This window comes from Epargyreus clarus, unplaced genomic scaffold, assembly GCF_041222505.1.
Source record: "Epargyreus clarus isolate Ecla_fem2 unplaced genomic scaffold, WU_Ecla_fem_2.2 ptg000021l, whole genome shotgun sequence".
Taxonomy (NCBI): Eukaryota; Metazoa; Arthropoda; class Insecta; order Lepidoptera; family Hesperiidae; genus Epargyreus; species Epargyreus clarus.
The window spans coordinates 4,904,778-4,928,541 of NW_027332228.1; the positions used below are offsets into that span (position 1 = coordinate 4,904,778).

The 23,764-nt window shown below is 32.8% G+C and overlaps 1 protein-coding gene across 5 annotated transcripts in view; it reads right to left on the reverse strand.

Moving 5' to 3' along the window:
* Positions 1-472: 472 nt before the first annotated feature.
* Positions 473-23,764, reverse strand: part of Pkcdelta (Protein kinase C delta) — a 34,686-nt gene continuing 11,394 nt past the window's right edge. For 3 of the 5 annotated variants that reach the window (XM_073084998.1, XM_073084997.1, XM_073084996.1), the window contains exons 5-13: positions 16,892-17,002; positions 14,405-14,482; positions 9,046-9,179; positions 2,544-2,717; positions 2,232-2,386; positions 1,963-2,101; positions 1,525-1,713; positions 945-1,085; positions 473-656 (exon numbers count right to left, since the gene is read on the reverse strand). In XM_073084998.1, coding sequence (XP_072941099.1) covers positions 507-656; positions 945-1,085; positions 1,525-1,713; positions 1,963-2,101; positions 2,232-2,386; positions 2,544-2,717; positions 9,046-9,179; positions 14,405-14,482; positions 16,892-17,002 — 1,271 coding nt within the window. In that variant the 3' untranslated portion in view covers positions 473-506. Of the gene's footprint in view, positions 657-944; positions 1,086-1,524; positions 1,714-1,962; positions 2,102-2,231; positions 2,387-2,543; positions 2,718-9,045; positions 9,180-14,404; positions 14,483-16,891; positions 17,003-17,244; positions 21,163-23,764 lie in introns of those variants that run through there. The other 2 variants (XM_073084994.1, XM_073084995.1) reach the window with 2 other exon arrangements.

Genomic DNA, 23,764 nt, shown 5'->3' on the forward strand with positions numbered 1-23,764 from the left:
TGTATAGTTTAAACCAAAAAGACATCCGAAAAGATATTTTGGAATTAAACCAACCATTAGGTAACGCGCATGTAATATGCATTATATTACGAGTAAAAAGTAGGTACTTATATTAATTTCATTTGAAATACGCGTTATTATCAGGATATCACCATTTTCAGGTTCATAGTCCTTTGAACAAAGTCAAGGCAGGATCATGCCACAAGCCGCCAGCGCCAGCGCTGTCCAAAAACTAGCCAAAAAAAGGGTTTCACTTCCTTCAAACTTCCCTATCTAGTCAATAACTTTTACAGACGTATCAATCAATTTTAGATACAACAATCCAACACAATTTTAATATCGTTATCATTAAAACGATTTCGTCTGCTGCAACAAATCGGTACCATGGACTACTTATGCAGTTATCCAAATAAATGGCCTCGATATGATCAATGCACTCAATGTGCCAATTGAAAGTCTAGGTCAGATTTCAATCCCGTGACACGGTGTGCCGGAGATATTATAATTTAGCGGTCTGTGGCATTAGGATTTGTATAGGAGAAACCCCTGAATGGTTCCTGATCCATAGACCGAAGGACTTGCGGCTCCACCGCGGTGAGGCGTGGCCGCTCCCCCGTGAACGCACGGTCGAAATATTGAGTATCCAATGGATGTCTCTGTAAAAAATAACAACAAATACATCAAAAGCTGCACAAAATATTTAAGTTTGTGTAAATTTAGTTTGGTATCCTCCTTAAATCGAGTCTGGCTTGAAGGACCACTCAAAGATCGGAATATTTTTCTCATTTCGCCGACGTTCTAGATAAAAGGTACCAATTCCTACCTACCTAATATAATACTAGTTACAAAGTGAGCAATGTCGAAAACCTGTCTCATGTAGGCTCAGGTTATGTGTGTATTTACCTATTTGTAATGTGAATTTTTTATCTGTAATTTTTACGTACCACACGTGGTTTGAAAGGGGCGTCCAACTCGCGTCTTTCAAGGCGATCCCAATGGATCTGTTGGAAGAACTCCTGGTCCCGAATGTCTCCGTGCATGCACTCTGTCCCGCCCAGCCGTGATCGAGCGTCTTTATCCAACAACTGAAATAGACCACAAAATTCTTTAAAATATGATTACAGAATAAATGTACCAGAATACTTTGGTAGGTTATTGTAGGTACATAATACTAGGAAAAATCAACTTGAAAATACAATTTCATTCAGAAAGCATAGGTAAGGTATATAAATATTTAAGTGATATTGTATGTGTAATGACTAATGAGTGAATATTGTATTTAATGATTTAATAATAGTTATACTTATGCATGTAAATAATGATAATGACACTTTCTTTTTTAATGATTTCTAATAGGATTTATTAATTATGTCATTTGTATACCCAAAAGGGTCAAATATAGCGCACTTTATATAAATCATATGAATGCCTGTAAGACCTGTATTTACAAATAAAAATTTGATTTGATTGGAAATTGCGTTTATGTAGCCCTTTTTGTAAAAAAAAATAACTTTAGTGGCTTACCCTGGTGAGTATGCTAAGAGACTCTTTTGATAAGAAGCGAGGATAGGATGGCATTTCGTTGCAAATTGACCAGAAGAGTTCGTCTTCGTCGCAGCCGCTAAATGGACTTTGACCGATCAACATCTCGTACAGAAGCACGCCAAACGACCACCAATCTACGGTCTGATTGTATTTCAGACCTTTGATTATCTGAAAATGAAGGAATTTATTCATAAAACATTGACAGACAGACAGACAGGTAATTACTTATTAGTCTTTTTTAAATATTTTCTGCTGTTATTTACTTAGGTATTTACTATATATTTCTTTAAAATATTTATTGTAATATCAAGTATGTATCGAGAAAAAAAACTGTAAAATGTTTCTTAAAGTTGGTAAAGTTGTAGGCATATTATTAAAGCACATTTAAACGGTTCAATACATAATGTAGATTCCTACCTCTGGCGCCATGTAGTCTGGAGTGCCACAAAACGTGTCCGCAGTTTTATCCAAATAAATTTGCAATTTGCACATTCCAAAGTCTGCAATGCGGACGTGACCATCGAAATCTAATAAGATATTGTCCAGTTTTAAGTCCCTGAAAAATTAGAAATACGGAAAATATTTATGACCGAGAAATATATTTTTGTTTAGACATTTGTATACGACAGTTGTTTTTCTTATCTAAATAAAAATTGGAAGTCTAAAAAAGTAGATTTATTATTCACCTGTAAACAATACCCCTCTTGTGTAAAAATTTAAGACCTGATACAATTTCTGCTGCATAAAACCTTGCCCGTGCTTCCGGGAATCGTCCACTCTGTTGTATGTGGAACATTAGGTCTCCACCATTCAAATATTCCATCACGAAAAACAGGTGAGACTGGAAAAATGAACAAAATTAAAAATTATCATCTGCAAAATGTCTTTAAAGTACTTAGGCTATCTCATAAACAAATTAATGTGACTTTAAACTGATACTGGTGAGTAAAAAGTATGCAATTTAAATGTCTTTATGTAGAAGGTAAATTTAAACTTACATCAGTCTGGAAAGTGGCAAATAAATGGCAAAGGTACGGATGATTGGTGCCGAGTGCAAGGACTTTGCGCTCTATCAGCGTACATTCCACATCATCATCTTCCAATACCACGTCCTTCTTCAGACATTTCACGGCATAGTAGTATTCTGTGTCTCGCAGTTCAGCCAACAATACCTGGAAAAATACAACATTGAAATAGGTACACAAATAGAATAGATAAAAGCGATTCGCTACAGTGTATTGCGTTGCGCCAAGCTTTTAGGAAAGAATTTTGTAAAATTTTAATCAATTCATTTGTTCAATTTTGCTTGTTGCATTATGATTGAAGGTTTATTTAACATGGACCATTAAAAGACATCTAACCTTTCAGCGTTTATTAATATGGCCCTACAACCTCTTAAAACATTATTTTAAAATCATCATTTCAAAGCATTATTTGCAAAGATCTAATAATTTGCAATAGATTTGTTGGTCTCGTTTCACATTGAATACAACAATCTACGATCACAAATAACCTGGGTCTAAATTATCCGTTCTCAATTCTTTGTCCCTAACAAGTCTAATAACGCCCGCGCAATGTCATTTCCCTTTACCTACTTCTAAAAACATTATGATTTATAAACAGGGAAACGTAAGTGACATCAAGCGACGGTCACCTACTTAGCTTTTATTTTATAGCTCCAATACTGCTGCTTTCTCTATATTCTTGGCTGCAAATCAAAGGCAATTCGGCCAACTGTCTTAAAACCAGGAAGAGATCGCTTGGCATATTACGTAATATACATCTTAATTTTGATTAACCGCTAATTAGACGAATTAGATGAGGTATCTCTAGTGCGCTTTCTGCAAATATAAACACGTGAAGGTATTTTTAAAGATACAGAAATAGATTCGGTGGGCGCTATTTTATTGTTTATTTCGACGTAATGGCAGCCGATGATAAAGAGCACAATAATTCTTGGCGACATTCTTATAATGTAGGTTTGATTCTGTATTCTGTTTGTCAAATGTATACAAAGTACAGAAACATGATTATGAAATTATTTGATTATTTACGAAATTGAAATATGTTACGAGGTGAAATTAGATTTTAATTTGCATTGGTATTATGACGGAAAGATAAATATTAAACTCCTACTACATACAGAAAGCGACACAGGGCATTAAGAAACCCGGATGTAAAAGCTTTCGACTGTTATCAATATAATTATCTATGCATCGTTTTGCTTACTGAAAATCGATATTTTATCACTTCTGCTAGAAATTGTCAATTTTTTATCTTTGGGAGACGAAAAATAAATAAAATGATTAATTAATTAATAACGCTTTCGTGGACTATATTCTTAATATATCAAAGTGAAAAAATATTTAGCTACTGTTAGATTCCATGAGTCAGATCATTATAACATAGATCAGAACTAAGTATAGACCTCCTAGCCTAAAGAATAGCTGCATACATACGTATATACATTGTATACTTTAGTAGCACGTGTTTTCTGACGTTTAAAATGTGGCTTGTGATGTCAACACCGAGAATAGCTAGTAAGTTGTTACAAATATTGGCATAACAGGTGAACCAGGGCGCTGTAGTGCAGGTGGCAGGTTGCCATTACAAATATCTAAGGTTAGAACCAGTATGGGAATGATGACACCGTTTATGGCATATCATGTGGAGATGTATTGGCTTTATGTATTTGAAATTTTTAAGTTGTGCGTGCAAATGTTGCACAACAGTTGACGTTAACGACATTTAGCAATAACTCAGAACGTTGCCAAACATCATGACAGGCCGTCTGAAGTGAACAGAGAACTTTGTGAGACTTTGCAATATTGCTCAGCTTTACTATATTTACGAAAATATCTATTCATTAACGAATGCGAACACGCTACCTCTAAAAATCCTTGCACATCCTACCTGGTTAGACGGTCCTGAAATGCGTAAATTATTAAATTTAAACAGCTCTTTTTTAAATATAATCAGAACTTCTCTAACTATCACATGTCGGGTTATGTTGCTAATTATAGCGTCACATCCTAACTAGAGATCGTTAAGTTCATCGTACTCTTCGCGACTCATTATAAATATAATTTGACATTTCTTACTCTCGGAAGCTACCGTCGCGTCATATGTAACGATAAATTTATCTTTCGCTGGCCGCCCGTCTCTCACGACTTCACGAGTCTCTACACGCAAATTGTATACATGTAGTAATTTTATTTTATTTGATACATTTTCGTATTAGAATCTTCATCAATTTGTTTAATGTACTCTGAATTTACTAGAATTAAATATTCTTTCTCAACACGACGTGTTTCTTTTTACGTCAACTTTGAGATTTTTAGCGTTTATAAACCAGTTGAGATAGTTACTGACTAGCTGTTCGGGTGCTCACACATCAGTCGACCTATAGTCGAATTATGTTAGACTCGATCATTCAGTGTCAATTACCATCTGCTACCACACCAATTGATAGTAATTTTAGTCAATAGTAATTTTATCGATTAGTAGATATCCGTGAAACAGCTAAAGCTAGCTTTAAGCTACCACACCAATCGATAGACTATAATCAAGGGTCTTACTTATATTTTTCAGAAACCTAAAGCTAAAGGAGGTAAATACGAATAAAGTAAAGAACAATGAAAGATAATTTTTAAATAATATTTTACTCTGAACTATTGAACTCTGTTTTTATTTTGAATTGAATAAATAGGTTACTTATGTCTTAATTACCATATGTTTACTTCTTAGCCTATTGAAATACATATATTCGCTCATTTAAATTATATATTTCCAGCACAAATATTTGCATTGAAAGATATATAGGCAGTTACTTAGTAATAGTTGACCTAAATAACACTTCGTTTCACAGTCATCGCGTTTTAACTCATTTCGTAATAATGACTACTGTAATGAACTATAAGTTTGGTGTATCAGTTAAAATAATAGTCTAAACAAGAAACTTTAGAATATTTCAAGTAGTAAAAATAATATTAAAAGATAAAAACAAAAATCAGTCTTTGGAAGTCGACTGCTTGGCCATAAGCGTCCTGTGATATAACTCCTATTCATCAATCTCTTCTGATCATCATTCTACAATTTGGCCTTAGCTTTTCTTTTACCGATGTAATGAAAATATGGCATAATAATAATGACATTAAAATGATATGTAATATAAATAACTATCTATATATTCTTCGCTTTACCAATTTATATGATAACATTAATAACATTAATGTATGAATGTGGGGAAAAATCTTGTGAGAAGAATATATTTATATTTTACGAGCATATTTGAAAATACTCGTAAAAGCCCACCTACAACAGTAAATGAGGTGGCCACATCAATTTCGTAGGCGATGTTTATTCGTTACAAATGTTTGTCGGTTTGCTACATGTTAGTCTAATCTAATCGACACGCGAATGTTATCAGTGCTATGTTAACATCATTGGTATGAAGATTTAACAAGACACGGAAACTTAATTTTGGAAAATTCCATAATGCATAAAATAAGTACCCACAGACTGACATTACCGTTGACAAGAAATACGTTACATTAATCTCTGGATATGTGCTATTTATGTGCCAATGTGACACTTAAAATTATTATAGCTTTCTATATCCGTAATTGTTTGCCTCGGAGAATGCGCGTTTGTCACAGGTAGTTTACAGCCCCGTCTCTCAACAACGCTATACTCATCGCTGATCTGTTGAAGACAACATACAGTCTCTAACGTATATATTTGTAGGCGAAAGCCAGTTTTTTTCTTGGCAAATTCCCTTGTTTCGTGTATTTTTAGGATCTGTTCGCGCATATTTTGTGCATTTTGATTGTTAGAAAATATTTCAAGGCGAAATTAGCAAAATTAAGTCTGAAAAAGAGTAGGTACTCAGAATTTGTGGTATTATCAGGTTAATAAAGATGTTGGCAAGTATAATGCAATTAGCCTTAATGATATTTAATTAACCCTACATTTTAAGTTTACGCTTTAAGTAATTAATTTTTTCTTTATTTAGGCAGTGCTTACCCACCCGTGTACTAAATGTAATATTTTTATTTTCTTTTTTGATTTACAAATATTCTCATTTAAATCTTGACAGATATGTGGCGGTGAAACCAGTACCTATGTTGATTGTTGTTTAAGATTTTTCTTATATTACCGCACAATAAAAAATGGAACACAGGTATACTACCCTTAAATCCAAGGATTTATTAAGACTTCAACCTTTTCTTCGAAATCTATGTTTCTAGACTTCTACACACTTAAAACTTAAAACATAATACATATTATCAACATGGGAATTGTAAGTAACACACCATGATGCTTTGTAAATTGTTTTTTTTATATATATATCATAGCGTTAGTTCATATAATATGTTTTAAAATCATTGCCAACAATCTAATGTGATATAACTGTAAAATTCATAATAAGTTTTTAGACTGTTTTATTTTTATCAACAATAAATTTTCATATCCGGACTAATCTGATGCCATTAGATTTGTAACTAAATAGTTGGCTCGTACCTTCGCAGCTACAAAAACAAGTTTTTGAAATTCATATATTTCAATATCAGTCCCAAATGTTATACCATATTTAAATTTATTGCAATAAAAGAATTTCGAATGCGAATTCTGAAATACATATAAAATTTACCTAAGAATAATGACCAAATTTTCCACAGACCCGTTTAGTGATGCTTAACTTTGCTTAATCTAGCGCAGCATTTATGTTTCAGTATATTCATACTTAAGGTCCTACGCCATAGAGATACTCGTATAAGCGCTTTTGTAGACTTTGTATTTTAATTGACAAGATAACCTTCAATGGAGCGTCAACGTTACAAAAATAATAAAGGTTTGAAGTTTTTCTCTGATGAATGGCAGCACACTAAAAGTCTTAAGTACTTACAATAACTCATTAATCTTATAATATTACAAAAAAATAAAAACGGCGAATGTTTATCCTACGTTCTTATTAAAATATTTTATTGTCTTTTCAAATTTGTTCGGTGGAGTTTAAACTACAAAATTAAAGTTTATTTCGATGTTTATTCTCAGGAATGAATTATATTGCAGAATTCTCACCATGGAAACAAATTGTAACTAATTACTAAATTATATTTATATCACGGCGTGCGTAAATAGACGTATTACGCACGCTTCGCGTGCACAAAACCCCCATTTCCGACCCCGTAATATAAAATTTTATACAACACGCGGACGAAAAATGTTTTTCTGACTCGTGTGATTGCAGTCCTCGCCTGCGGCTCGGCCTGCAAACTCACACTTGTCAGAAAAAAATTTTTCGTCCTCGTATTGTAATGTACTATTATATTGTTTATCATTAATAAAATTAAAAGGTACAAAAGACGATAAGGGCAGTCGATATGGAAAACCGATATGTATGGTTCCAAAACCGATTGAATATCGGCTGTGCAGCTTATTCCGAGAGATGCCAGTTTTAGATCCAGTCTACTTTCGTTTTGGTCTGGCACTCGACTCTACTTTGGAACAACTGGGTCAACGACAGAAAACAATACAAGCTATATTGGAAAGACATTTGTTTTCAATTTGCAAGTAACTTCGCAGAAACGCGAAGGCAATTTTGAAAGACGTAAATTATTTTAAATCTACAGAAGTATCTATGATCTGAGAATTCCAGTGGTAATCAATAAGAGCGAGAATATACTCGGTATTAAATTTAACAAATTGTGTCGTGGGCAATATTATGTAAATAGCAGTAACAATAAATAAACGAAACATATAAGGTTTAACGATTATGTAGAAATATAGAGACGTTAATGAAGTAAGAACACGAAATTATTAAATACATTGTTGTTTTATATTGGCAATACTGCCAAAAGCCGTAGTGATACAGATCCTGAATCAACAAATCATTATTTTTTCTTTACAACGCGATCAATATTGCTGTGAATGGCCCGGTAGAGCAATGAGCGCCTGAACTGAACTGAATTTATTTTTATCCTCTACATTCGAATTAGAAAGTATTGTTCATTTTGCAGTCGTGAGTTCGTGACGCAGGTGGGTGGAGATGGATAAAAACAGATTGCTGTAATGTTGAAGCAACTGTACTAAGCTTATATAGCTATAGTAGCTAGTTAGATTATAGCAGCAAAAGCGTTACAGTTTCGTTCTGCCATATACTAATGCAGTAGCGTGTCTAAATACCTGCGCCGTTTTCTTTAGATAGGCCCATAGTCATAGCTCGCTGGCGAACCGCAAATATAACCAATAAAATTTTAAGTTTTGGGAAACAATCTTACGATAAATTAGTCTGCCTGTCTGTGCTTTTATATTAATCCGGAGGATGCCAATAGGGACTTTGTAACAGCAAAGTTCTATTCTCATTATCAAGAGCAACAACATCCATGACTGCCTTAAAGTTAGTACTATCATTAAAGGGTTATAGGTACACCACGAACCTCAGCTGTAAAAAGGACTCTATACTTAATCTAAAATAATAAAATAATTAAAACTCACCTTTCCAAAGCTGCCCTTCCCCAGGACCTTAATGAATTGGAAATCTTCAATTGTATATTTTCTGAAGCGAGGAATAGTTCGCGCTGGCGGGGTGAAGCGACCAGTCTTCCATAATCCATAAACAGTTGATTGCTCTGTAAACATTGAAAAAGTTATCCATTTGGAAAAAGCAAGTCTTTGGCGCCTAAATATATTTTTAAAACCAAATGTAGAGTTTTCGATTTTCTCAAAATGAAACCGCCAAATTATTATGAAATATTTTTTTCGATTTGATTAGACTTAGCGTACCTAAATAATATAGTGGCAAACATAAATACTGTAAAAAAACTAAAGAATATGTAATGTTTAGGTATAGATTTTTTGCACACTGCTGTTCAAGTAGCTTAATTTGTGCCTACACAGCAAATAAAACTCGCATGTTTCATTAATGCTGAGATGTATATTGGGAATATTTAATGGACACATTTTCAAATACCAAATAACATTTAATGTGAAATGGAGATTACAGTGTACATTATAGCTATGATTACTGTGTGTGTTATATCGTGTGCTTTATTATGACGAACTTTAGCTGCTTCTCATAAGTCGCTTAATCCGAAATAATCGCTATGAGTTATTGGCACAACTGCTTTGGCATTTCTCGTCATCTTCCCAACATTTAAACACTGTAAACATCCTTTATTATTTATGCCAGTTTCGTTGCACTCGATCTTATCAGATGACATGTACCTTCAAGCGTTTAGTCATTAGGCACTTCTTTATGTTCGAAAAATTTATTGTTAGGAAAAACAAGATATTTTTATTCTTTTTCATTTCTTTCTCTCCTTTGTCCTATGTTTTTTGCTGATTTTTCAACTGTGTTTAAAAATTTTGCCAAGATGACAAAAAAACAAATTTAATGATAAGTAGGTACCTACTTATTTTCCTTTATGACGCTACGAGATGAAAATGCCGACTGACCCATAAAAAAGTCTTATATATGACTAGTTTTTGACCGCGGCTTCGCCCGCGTTTAAAAGAAAATAGTATGACATATAATCGATTTTTTTGGTCCAGAAGATCGATTCTCCGATTAATCTATCTTAGATCGCCATCCTTAGTTCCCGTGGGATTACCGGGATAAAAACTATCCTATGTCCTTTCTCGGGTCTCAGACTATCTTTGTACAAAATTTCATTAAGATCGGTTCAGTGGTTTAGGCGTGAAGAAGAGACAACCAGACAGACAGACAGACAGACAGACAGACAGACAGAGTTACTTTCGGATTTATAATATTAGTAAGGAGTAAGGATAAGGATAATAATATGTAAACTTATATATGTAAACGTATACTTTCTACATACATAGCTTACTAACTTCTTGTGATGTAGGTAGCGAAGAGATTTTCAAAGACAGATCAATCAGACAAATACAATTTAACCTATTTTTGATGTGCCTCTAAAGGTAAGATTTAAATTAAGATTTTAGATAAATGCTTAAGCGAGACTCAATCCCAAATCGATAACTATAACTCATAGATTAGTAAAGATACTTCGCCGCCTTGAAATTGAATGAAGCCACAAACGGCTTATTTTAGTAAGTTATTTTTTTGAATTCTTGACAAATAAAAACATTTTTAGAGAAAATTTACGAATAAATAACTAATACTGCGTAATTTACGTAATAAATAAATAATTATTTCAAATATTTTAGGGACTTTTAGCACGGAGACGTGGCAAAACTTTTTTACGCAACTATTTCAATTCTCAAAACTGGGTACATTTGTTAGGAGTGAGTAATCTTTACTAAAATATGCTATAACTATAAAAAAACCCTATGTTGGTATATTAATGTGCACAATACATCGATTTATGAGATTACCGTTTACCAATTACCGTACCGCAAACGGCGGCAAACGTCAAACGTATGTATCTTAAATGTTGGCAAAGGATTGTACTACATTCGCCTATACTATATTTCACAATATTCTCTGTTCGTAGTCTACTGCTAAAGAGTCTACATACATAAATATTATGATTAACTAGTTTTTGCACGCGGCTTCGCCCGCGTTTACTAATATCGATTAAAATAATCGATGTTTTGGCTCCAAAAGATCGATTCTCCGATTAATCGATCTTAGATCGCCATCGCTAGTTCCCGCGGGATTTCCGGGATAAAAAATATCCTATGTCCTTTCTCGGGTCTCAGACTATCTTTGTACAAAATTTCATTAAAATAGGTTCAGTGGTTTGTACGTGAAGAAGAGACAACCAGACAGATAGACAGACAGACAGACAGAGTTACTTTCGGATTTATAATATTAGTAAGGATTATATACTATATTTTACACAAAATTCCATATCGCAATACCTATACTCTATGCACGCTTTATTCATTCACCAACATTAACACTCGACGTACGTTTAACTTGCAATTAAATTTTACTTTGTATTTATTGCTCGTTTACGTTACGATGTAGTAAATATTATGGCATAGTAAGCATGTCGCGTATTAATTCACCGACAAGTCACTAAATTAACAACACCGCTAAAAATATGTACATAGCTCAGACAGAGCAATATCAAGGTCATTGAATATATTTCTGAATTTTTATTATGTGAGATTCCAGCATTTGAAAAATAAAGCCATAAAATTTCTTTAAATTATTTTCGAGTTACCACTTTGATCGTGAATACCTACATTTATTTTTTATAGCCGTAGCAAGAACGTAGGTGTAGGAATATCTAAACATTACCTACAAAAGGGCCGTCTTAGACAATGCTGGAGCTACATGGCACAGAAAGGCATTTTTTTTATACTCCTTAACTACTTATTTTGATGTCCATTTCATTTTGTACTTAATTTATTTTTGGCTGTATGCACTCTAATCGTTGTACTAATTAGTCAAGCGATACGAAGACATTTATATAGATTTCAAATCGTTCACATTTATCACATGCTGTTTGTCTGGTCCGAATTAGGATGTTCCAATTGCAAGTCAGTTCGATTAATTGTAATAAATTAATTTATTTGGCATGTTATCTGGCCAGTGGTAGTCCATAATTTAAACTATTAATGTAATGCAAATCGTTGGAATCGGGTCGGTAAGGCTATTAGTTTGGAGTAAGTGGTTTAAGGTTTATTTTCTGTGTAACATATGGATTGTTACTAAGTATATTTTACATACTTAAAATATTTTACGCTCGTGTGGCCATTCGATTGAGATTAATGGCGCAACCATATTTATCAAAACTGCAACATAAACGTATTTATTGTAAAAATACATAGTATAGATTCTAAAGATATTCTTATATAGAGGTTTTTATGATTTAATAAAACTAGAAAACTTCAGCCGCGTTCAGGAGATGGATGCGCAGCCCCTAACGGCAAATAATTACACGTGAGTATTTTCATTCTTCGAAGGATATGTGAAGACGAAAGTTTCAACTTTTTTTATCAAATGGGTTGCAGTCGTTAAACGGGACATATTATTCTTATTAGAAACCTAATTCAACAATTTTAACATGTTATATCTACTTACCCATAAACATAATAAAATATCTATCATTGTATCTACAAGTTACTGGCTGACCTGCCAAACGTTGTGTTGCCATATAAATAAAAAAATGTTAAGGGTGACAACCCTTATCACTTAGGGGTATGAAAAATAGATAGTAGCCGATTCTCAGATCTACTAAATATGCATATAAAATTTGGTGAAAATCGGTAAAGCCGTTTCAGAGGAGTACGGTAACTAATATTGTGACACGGGAATTTTATATATAAGATAAAATCATTATAAAGTTCAGTGAGCACCAAGCAAGACAGTTTCTTCAATTTTCAAAATTATGTTAATGTCATAACTAACACACAGTACTTTAATTTTTGGCAGCTTCTTTTTTGTCAGTTCATTTTGCATGAGTTTATTGTCAAAATTAATTTACTATAAACGGGGCACCTACCTATAGTCTGATCTTAATTTATTTAGATTATTATTTTGAAATAAGAAACTGCCATTTGAAACGTATTTTCTTGATAGGTCAACACCTTTGTTTACATTTTGGACACCTAATTATGAATCAGACTATTATCTTAAAACGTTACCTATAGGTATATTTAAGTCTAAGAAATAGGATTTGGGGTGCATATTTCTCTGAAACTTCTACGTCGTCGTCCAAGTTTCTGGCGAAAAATAAACTTATTTGTTTCCGTGTAGTTCCCACTCATTTATTTTGTTCGAATGTTTTTAAGAAAAATGACGCGTCATTTGATTGTTATGACTGACGGACATCTGGCGCAGATTTCTCGTTCGACCTGCACTCCGCACATAAACATTACACACAATACAATATGTAAAAAGAACTCTTTGAATGCATCGTTTATTACTCAGAAACGGCTGAAGCGAACGTGTTTATTTACTTGAAGTGAATACAGGGAAGAACATTATAAACGTATGTTACATAAAATATATTTTTGTTTCTCTTTTTATTACAGTTACTGTAATAGGTAGTTGAGACTGTCATGGTGTTTACGAAACGAAATTACATTTGAAAGCCCTGTAGTTGCACCAATAACTTTAACGATAAAGTAGATATAATATATATGTAATATAAAACTCATTAATATTATGTATAGTAAGTACGTATGTATAGTAGGTATTACGTGCCTATTTCGAGAACACGCTCGTTTAAAAAATTGTATCAATGAATTAAATCACCTTAATCTCAATAAATTTCTTTAATTGATAAACAATAATAGTCGTGTTTAAAAATGATTACATAATAATATATGATGAATATCTAGGAATATCTAATATGTTATTGCCGATTTACATTAACTATAGCTTTTGGATAAGTTCAAGTGTTACGTAAATAATATAATACACAAATGTATGTAATGGAGTGCTGAACGTATAAATGGAATATTCACGAGGAACGCGGAACTCGAAGTGTGCCGTGTTACCACTTTAGCATTTCCAGAGAAAGTCCTGCCGCGGTTTCTACATCGTTATTTATAGAAGCTTTTGAAATATAATTTGCTTTTTGCCAATTGTGTCAGGAAGCACGATATATTTTATTACCTCCATCTACAACAACAACTCAAAATAGATTTTTTGAAGTAGCTTGTGTGTGAGAGCAGAAATAAATTGTATTAAAATAGAAACTTACCTTTTCGTTTTTGAATAGACGAAACCTTTATTCTGACTAATTTGATAGATGTGTGTGTATAGTTAGTGGCAGCACAATAAGCAAACAAAATGAGGAGAGACTGATATAGAACATTCTAAGAAAATAGACACAACAATGCATACACAGTACGCGGTGTACCTATACGCTAATTCTGGATATTTCTAGGATAGATACAAAGATTCGTTTCTCACCCAACCCCTGCTCCAAAAAGTCATCAGTGTCTGCTGCATTCGGAGAGCTTCCTGCCGACGTGCTGGGACAATCTCCACCTGTAGAACACACTTATTACGATCTTGCCCTTCTGTGGGCTGTAGAAAAATGGTAGATTTAATAAACTTCGATATTTTATTACACTCGAAGCAGTCTCTACTTATTTTTTGTGACGTCAAATTAAATTATATGCAAAAAAATACATACATCCATAGATTTTTAACAATAATAATTTCTTGCTGCGCTAAAAAGTTCTGTTTTGCATGTCATATCAATAAAATTTAGTAATAAGAATATTTCGAAGTTTCGAGTCAGCTTGTAGTATATTTTGAGAGTAAATCGCTTCTATGACATGTCCAACTTCAAGAACATGCTTACGTTGGTTATAAATTAGACAGGCATAAAATCCGTTAAATCACCGTAAAACAAAACGCCCAACGAAGCAATGCCAAAGTCTGGATGGATAAAAATACGTGACGTTTGAAGTCCGGCCAAATAAATTGACGATCATAGTAACTTTCGATTGGTTTAGTCACGGGAGCGGAGACACGGGCTGGCATCGATTCCTCATACGTGATGAGTTGCCGAAGATGATGATGGATTCGATGTGTCATAAGGCGATTAATTATTGTGTCTGTCTTATGTCTATCAATAAATAGACATTTCCTTGTATTTTAAACTTGAAGATTTCAAGAGTCACTATTTCTCTAATATTTATTCGAATTTCTCTAGAAAGTTAAGGTTTTATAAAAAAGCTGTTAATAAAAAAGTCGTGTCGTCACGGGTTCATGTAAATAGGTAATTAGAGTCAAAATAGAATACTATAAAATTAGGAGTGATGGCACGATTTCTTAAAAGCATCGACTTCAATTTATGCGATCAATCGCGTACAGGTGAGTGGTGAGCGAATGATTGGCCTGTATCCAGATAGACAACAGTGCCGATCACATCAGGCACCCACGCGACAACTACTCTACGACACAAACAAATTCACGTAGTAATTCCAATATGTTCGTAGCTTGTAATTTATTTCATATTAATCAAACTGTCAAATAAAGTGTATTTTTCGGTTAGCAAAGACTAAAATTTTATACTATATTCAGTGGCTCTATGACACAACAACATTTAACAATATTATCCCGTTTCCCTTGTCCTATTTTTAAATAGGTATTATATGTAATTTATACCTACGTAATGCTCCCATATTTATATATACTATACTATATACATATGTAATAATATACAGGGTGAATCTCCATAAAGTGCACATATTGAAACAGGTAAAATTAAACCGCATTTTGTCGACAAAAAAAATAAAAAAAATTATAAAAAAATTTTTTTTTGGGTTTTACGACCTTTTGAAATTTTTTTTTTGGAATTGTGCACCTAAAGTAAATAAATCGCTATAACTTTTGAACTAAAAGAGTTATCATGTTCAAACAAAAATTACAATGAATTCCAATTATAGGCCGTACTGATCCATGAAAAAAAAGAATCAAAAAAGTTTATCTTCCCAGAAAAAAATAGTCAGATTAGTGTGAAAAAAGCAATTTTTTCAGGTTAAATTTCAGTAATCGTGAATTTCCTCAAAATAATCTAGGCATTTTATTTTATTTTTATTATTTAATGTAATTCTACGTCGTATTAGCTTTCAAACACTAAAAAAAGCATGCCTCTAACTTAAGTATAAAGTTTCCTACAAGCGCTTAAACAAAGGCAGTTTTTAAGGGTGTTGGTAATAAATAACATTTTTAATACAAACTAGTGTTTTTTTTTTAATTATTAAAGATTTATTTTATTACTGTTTTATCACTTTAATATCGTCAAAAATAAGAAACTACCATGAATTTACCATTGAAACATATTTTTGATAGTTTTCTTTGTTTATATTTTGGACATCTAATTATGGGTCGGACTATACCAGTTTTATTAGGGCGCACGTGCGTCGCGTCATGAGTATATTTTTTGAAACGTTCCTAGCAAACTTTATACTTGAGTTAGAGGCGTGGTTTTTTTAGTGTTTGAAAGCTAATACGACGTAGAATTGCATTAAACAATAATAAAAAAATAAAATGCCTAGATTATTTTGAGGAAATTGATGATTACTGAAAATTTTACCTAAAACAAGTTCTTTTTTGCACTAATCTGACATTTTTTTCCTGGGAAGATGATTTTTTTTTTTGTTTTTTTTTCATGGATCAGTACGGCCTATCATTGGCAATCATTGTTATTTTTGTTTGAACCTGATAACCCTCTTAGTTTAAAAGTTATAGCGATTTATTTACTTCAGGTGCACAATTCCCAAAAAAAAATTCAAAAGGTCGTAAAACCCAAAAAAAAATTTTTTTTATTTTTTTTATATTTTTTTTGTCGACAAAATACGGTTTAATTTTACCTGTTTCAATATGTGCACTTTATGGAGATTCACCCTGTATAGGTAATATATATAATAAGGTTAAAATACCCACCTCTCCTTGAAGCACTTCGACGTGCCAAGGCTTCAACCAGAAGACGTTGGTTCACGCCGCATAAATTTGCTGTCAATTTTTCACATTTTCGATGACAGTTAACATCGCAGTCTAAAACAAATAACGACGTATTGCACGGCTAAAGGAAAGGATTTTCTTAAAATGCGAACCTACTCACGTTAATTTGCTCAAAGCCGTGCAAAAGCCTGCGTGCACATTAAGGATGTTTTGCCAAAACTTTATACAAGTTAGTACATAAATAAGCTTTTTGGGTATATTAATAATTTGTGTTTTGTCGTGTTCCCTGTGTGTGTAGTGCTATTTATTTGGTGAATTTGTAGTAGTCGAATTACCTTTTTTGACGTAAACAAATCCTGCGGGAGAATTCGGAGCCGAAGAATCGAAACCGGAATCATTTGAGCCAGTGGAAGTTCGACCGTCGGTGTTATTTTCACATTCATAAAATTCAGTGGAACTTTCACTTGATTCTTTCTCCTCAGTTTCTTCTTCATCGGAAGATTCTTCCTCTGAAGATGTGTCTGACGAGCTCGATGAGTGAATAATTTGTTTGTTTTTCTTTTGAAGGGGACGTGGCGTTGCAATTAAGACTTTGGGAGCCAACTGTTGTTTGACAGGTTTCTTAGGAGTCACCGGTATATCAATTAACCCACCCGTATTAGGTTCTTTATTCATAGTTTGAACCTCATCCTTCTTAATCACGTGTTCAGCCTTATTCTCTTCTATAATTGGGGCTTTGGGTAACGAAGGTTTTTCACAACTACAACTTGGAATGTTAGCAAGATCTACAGTTTTAGATGCGTCTAGGGATGGTGATTTTACCATTATATCGCTGTCTATACGCTTCTCTGTCTTGTCTTTTTCTTGATTTTTATTTACAATTTCATTAATTTTATTCGATTTCTTCTTTATTTTTTGTGGTAACTTATGCTGTTTTGATGAACTTGGTTTTTCAGTATTTTGGAATGTAGGTAAAGGCGCATTTTTTGTTTTATTTGTTTGCGTTTTAGGTTCAACTTTATCAACTGTTTTTGTTTCTGATACTTGTAGAGGAATATTTGACTTATTAGGGTCACCATTCACTTTAATATTTTTACTAAAGTCTTTTGTTGTATTGATGTCTGATTTCGTCTGGACTTCTGGTTCACTAGTGTGTACGTTTTTGTCACATTTGGCATCGTCGTCATTACGATGGACTGTCTTAACATCACTAATATCTTTTTGTAGCGCTAATGAAGCGTTCACATTTTCTGTCAATTCAGTTATTTTTGCATTATTTGGAGTTTCCTTTACGTTTGTGTATAAAATGCCAGTTGGAGTTGTTTGAGTTTCTGAGTTCAAACAATTTATTATTTCTTGCTTAGGTGATTTCTTTAGATCGTTCTCAAGCGAAAAATTGCCTTTTCCACATATATTATTTTCTTTTGACATTTCATGCATTCGCTGATCCTTGTCTTCTAATGTTATGCTTAAAGTTTTATTATCTTTAGTTGAATCATTTACACATGATTCTAAAAGATCTTTCTTTATTATTTCTTTTGTATCCGCATCATTTGCTTCTGAGAATGAATTTATTACTTCTGAAAAAGTCACTTTGGTTTTTAAATCTTTTGGTTTTACCTTCTCTTCAATAAGTACTGTTGATTCTGCATTGGGTTTTTCATGAATTTCAATATTATTAATATTTTCTTCAGCAGGTGCCTTTGATTCTTTTGCGTTGGATTTTTTTTGAAGTTCTATTATATCGATTTGTTTGTTGTTATTAGCTAAACACTCATGTTGTGAATAACTTTTTTCTAAGTTTTTATGTAAGATGTTATCTTGTACTTTTTCAGAGATTTGGTTACATTCAACAATAGACGTCTCATCATGAGAACTGTTTGTAACTGACAATTCTTTTCCTACATCATCAGATTTTGCTTTCTTTTGTGTTGAATCTTCTGATAATTTTATTTCTGAATCAGGTTTCAGTTGTGCTGAATCATTTTCCTTTATATTTTTTTCTTCATTTACTTTACTTTCAATATGTTTTTGTAACTCTACTTTGTCTTCTTGTTGACTTTCTGTAACTGTACTGGCCTCTTGACTCATATAATTGTTTTTTTCATAAATAAGTGACGTTTTTTCATTGTCATTTTGTTGTTCTTTTGTAAAGACATTTTCAATTGGTTGAACCAATAGAGCTGATTCAGAACTAGCTAATACCATACTCTCCCCTTTGTTAGCTGTATTTATAGAATCGTTTACTAAATTGCACGTAAGTTGATTACTCGTTAGCATGTGTTCTGATTTGTTGTCATTATATTCGAGGTTTTCTTTTTTCTCTAGTTGAGCATTACTAGTTTCCTCTGTAGCTACTGCACCTTGTTCTGTACTTGTATTAGTAGTGTCCTCTTCCACGAACCATAATAGCCCGCGAGAATTTTTTCGTTTAGCTTCTTCTAATATTTTCTTTCTTTTCATTAAATAAACAGTTTCCCTTTTACCAATTTTGCTCCAAAAATTTCCATCTTCTGGTTCAGGTGACAAAGGTTCTTCATTAACATTGGTAACCGTTTTAGATTTTCTTTTAGACTTAATACTTTTTCGGTGATTATTACTTACAGCACCTGGGGATGTGTCATTATGTTTCGATGTATTATTGTCAACTACGCTTGTAAATATTATTCCTTTTTTTGGTACATTAGGCTTTTCTTCTACAGTAACATTCTCTATTTTAAATTTAAGTGGGCTTGAAGGGGGTGATACTTCAACACTCGATGTTATTTTTGCTTTCATTTTTGGTTTCGGTTTTAATACTTTTTTGTCATCTTTGATAGAATTTTTACTCTCGTCCGTACCGGGCAAATCATTGGAACTATGTTCTTTTGGGAATTCCGTTATTGAGTCTAACCTACAAATACTACCACCAGATGAAGATTTTTTAATACTTCGTCTTTTTGTAAAGGTCTTTATATCTTTTAAAGAATTCAGACGTTCATGTAAAGAGTGATCGGATTTCGTGGTTGTTAAGGGGGTTCCTGGTTCAATATTTTTCCTCCTTTTAGAGCATTCTGCAGTTGAACCTGATTCTTCATTGTTATCAATTTCAGTACCAACTTTACTTATATCTAAAGGTGCTATGCTTAGATTTTCATTTCTTATTAAAGAATCTAATAGACTTGCTTGTTCTGCTAAAAGTTCCATGGAACAACGCCTATCTGGAGATTTGCTTGAAGAATGACTAGGAGTGGTTGATTCAGAAATAGGTAATTGTAACAATTCTGGATTGTCGAGTAAATCTTTACTGTTTACCTCACTTTCAGGTACATCGATATCTTTAAATTTAAATTTCTCTACAAGTTTTTCACCAAGAGTTTTTCTTTCCCTTTTTTCCTTATAAACTAAATCGTTAGCTAACTTTTCCCTCCATTTTAGTTCGGCTGATTCAAGTTTTTCTTTATTTTGAGGCTCATTTACATTAGCAACTTCTTTTTCGACAATATTTTGATTGTTTTGTTGCTCTACAGCCGGTTTTCTAGGAGAATCTCTTTCTTTTCTTTTTACCGTATGCAGCCTAACAACGGTTCTGCCACGTTTAATCGTAGTTCGCTGAGGCCCAGGAGATGAATCGACTCCGGTAGCCGGTTTTTCTTCTACGCGAGGCATAAATGGACTACTTTCTCTATGATTAGTGGGACTCGCCTTTTGAGAAGGCGCCGTCTTAGCAATTGAAGATGTACTGTTTATTTTATTGCGATACTTATCTCTTGAAACATCGATGTCGGCAGTATTTATATTGATCGGTTTCGGAGTATAGTTGGATGTGACATAAGATCTGTTCGAGATCGGAGTTCGTCGAGGGCTGTTTATTCTTACCGGACTTGAGGACCCTCTTTCAGTAATCGTCCCAAGCATTGGAGAATAAGTTCTTCCGCTGCCAATCCATCGCGAAGTTAATGGTGTTCGAGAGTATCCCCCAAGGGATGAATGATTAATGTAACTTCCACCAGGGTTGAGATACGAAGCACTATAAGATGATCCATATGGGGACACTGAACTTCCATAACTGTAAGGTGCACTACTATAAGACGGAGATCCACTGTAATACATGTTCGATAAGTGTTCTGAATACAGCGGCATCGTGACGCGAATTAGCGCGAGCGCGCGCCCTGACTGTCGTGTAGCGGAGGGCGCGAGGCAGACTGGCGGCGGCCGGCGGAGCGCTCGCGCATCAGGTGCGTCCCGCCCACCGCCGCCCAGCGCCGCCCGCCTCGCGCCCCAGGTGATTGATTGATCACGCTTAGACGACAATAATAGACTCGAGTGTCTTTTTAAATAGTTTTGAAGGAAGTTCTGAAAGTGGATCGAAACAGTTTATAACGATCCACAACAACTTCAGCTCTAAATGTATACTGCGCACTGTTTATTATTATGAGTCTGTGAGTGCATTTTTCAAACTTAATACGGTGCGTGAAAATATTTTCAATAGTTTTACTTTCCCGTATTGATATTTGCTACGTAGAAAAGAAAGCTACGTCGTAGTAGTTTATAAATCAACACAACATTTACTCTGGTAATTAGAATAAAATTATTATTACTTTGAGACTTATTTTTTCCTTAAGTATATATTTGTAGAAATTTATTACTTTTCAAACTCAAGTCAACAGTAGAGTAGTATTTATAAATTTTATGTAATGACAAAATATTCTTAATAATATTTAACATACTTTACTAAAAATTGGAACGCGGATTAAATTTATATTTATTTCTAAATATTAATGTTCTCAATTTTATATGTCATGTATTTATTCAAGTTTTAGAAGCTGGTTTGGACTTTACAAATAAGAAACCTGAAAAAGCTTCGGTTGTACCCAAGTATACCTAATATTTGGGTTTTCTAAACTAACAAAGGGATAAAAATATAAACATGCATATATTTTCTAATGTTTTTTGTTACTTATACGTAGATACCTTTTATTTATTTTTATATTTCAATACATATTTAATTATTTACAGTATTTGCCTAATAAAAATGTATAAAAATAATATATTATGTAAAAATGGTTTTAAAATACATATGAAAAAAATATTAATATGTAATATATAAATAATATATTAAATATTATAATTATAATAAGCTTCATCCAAATTGTTGTCTTTGGAAGAGTCCCCAAAAGGCTGGCGACAGTAACTCGTTGAATAGCTAAGCTCAATTTTTTTCCCGAGGTAAGCGCCAGCCCTTTTTTCTAATTATATCATTATAACCGACTTTTGTTTTGATTTCAATACCTACTCTAAGGAAAAGTACAATGTTGCCCTTAAATTTATGAATTCCTTAAATAATTTAATTGGTACTGTAATAGTGTTTCAAATAAAGGGGTTTCACGTGATATTAATGTGACAATTCTTCCTGTACTCATATTGTTTTTGGTAAAGTAGTATCATTATGCAATGTGTGTAAGTTAATAATTATAATCATTACCTTTATTCATGTTAATATTAGTACTTATATAAAAACCTGAATGCAGCATAGCAGCAGTGTTATCTCAAGTACCTACAGTTTACTAAAACAAAGTTGAAGGACCTACGATTACGAATCCTAATGATGATTAGTGATTAGTGCACATGTGCAAATGTCATTAATAACAACAAAACAAACAATATGTAAAGCAATTTTATTATAATATCATGAAATATAATATTTAATTCATCACTCTCATGCAGTTGGGATTACACGAGGCCAATATTTGAAGCTAAGGCAGTAAGATACTCTTGATAATAGCTTCATATTCTGTCGTCCAGGTTGATTTTTGCTAGATCAATCAAACAAAAAATATAGAAGTCGAGACATGAAACGAAATACGAAAAGTAAAATAAGAGAAAAGTAACTATAAAATTGTTTTAATTAATTAAGCCTGTAGGTACAAGATTTAGTTTCATATACCTACGACGTTATAACAACCAAATTCCATTATTGTGGAAATATTGTTGTGTTAGAACTGTTAGACAGCACTGCTTATGTGCGCTTCTTCTCTACAAATATGCTTATTCTTAAAAAAGTCTATCTACTTATTGCATAACAAGTTAATTAGCTGTCCTTCTGTCTTATTCCCATACTGTTGTAGCTCGTACATCGGCCTCTTGTAAACCAACAACATTCAATGATATGATTTTATTAGTTTTCATTGACTTGTATGTCTCACATTCATTTATTAGTATTCAAATCATTTATTTTGTATTTAATTATTATATTTTACAAGATGATGATGAGCTCGTACAATAATCCTTTGTATCATTTCTGCATAGATACATATACTTGTTATTTATTATGAAGGTATGCAACTAACCGTACTTTTTATTATTAAGTAAAATACAATTTGATAGGATCTAATTATTAATTACAACTAAATAGTTTCTTTACATAATTGTGTTTTATATTTTAATCAAAAAGCAGAAGTATCTACGTAGAAACAATATAAAGGTCTATAAGCTCAGAAAAACCTCTTGAACAAAATATTTAAGACAAAAATATATGCCGAATTACGCATGCATACAAAACGTGCTGATTGAGTTTATTACAAGTTATAGCGACAAGATCGTAACAACATTAAGTATATTATAGTTAATATAATTTACATACAATATAATTGATATAAAACAACAATAAATACATTTCATTACGTAAACCCTAACATTCAGATTCAGACTAAAATCTCAATTAATCGTTTTTTATTAGCTTCACTTGTATTTACTAAACTAATAAAGTTAATAAATAAGTAGGTTCCAACACAAACAATTTTTAGGATGTTGAATTAAGGCAGTTTATGCTTTTTTATGCCTTGCTTGATACAATACAATAATTTGGTATCAACA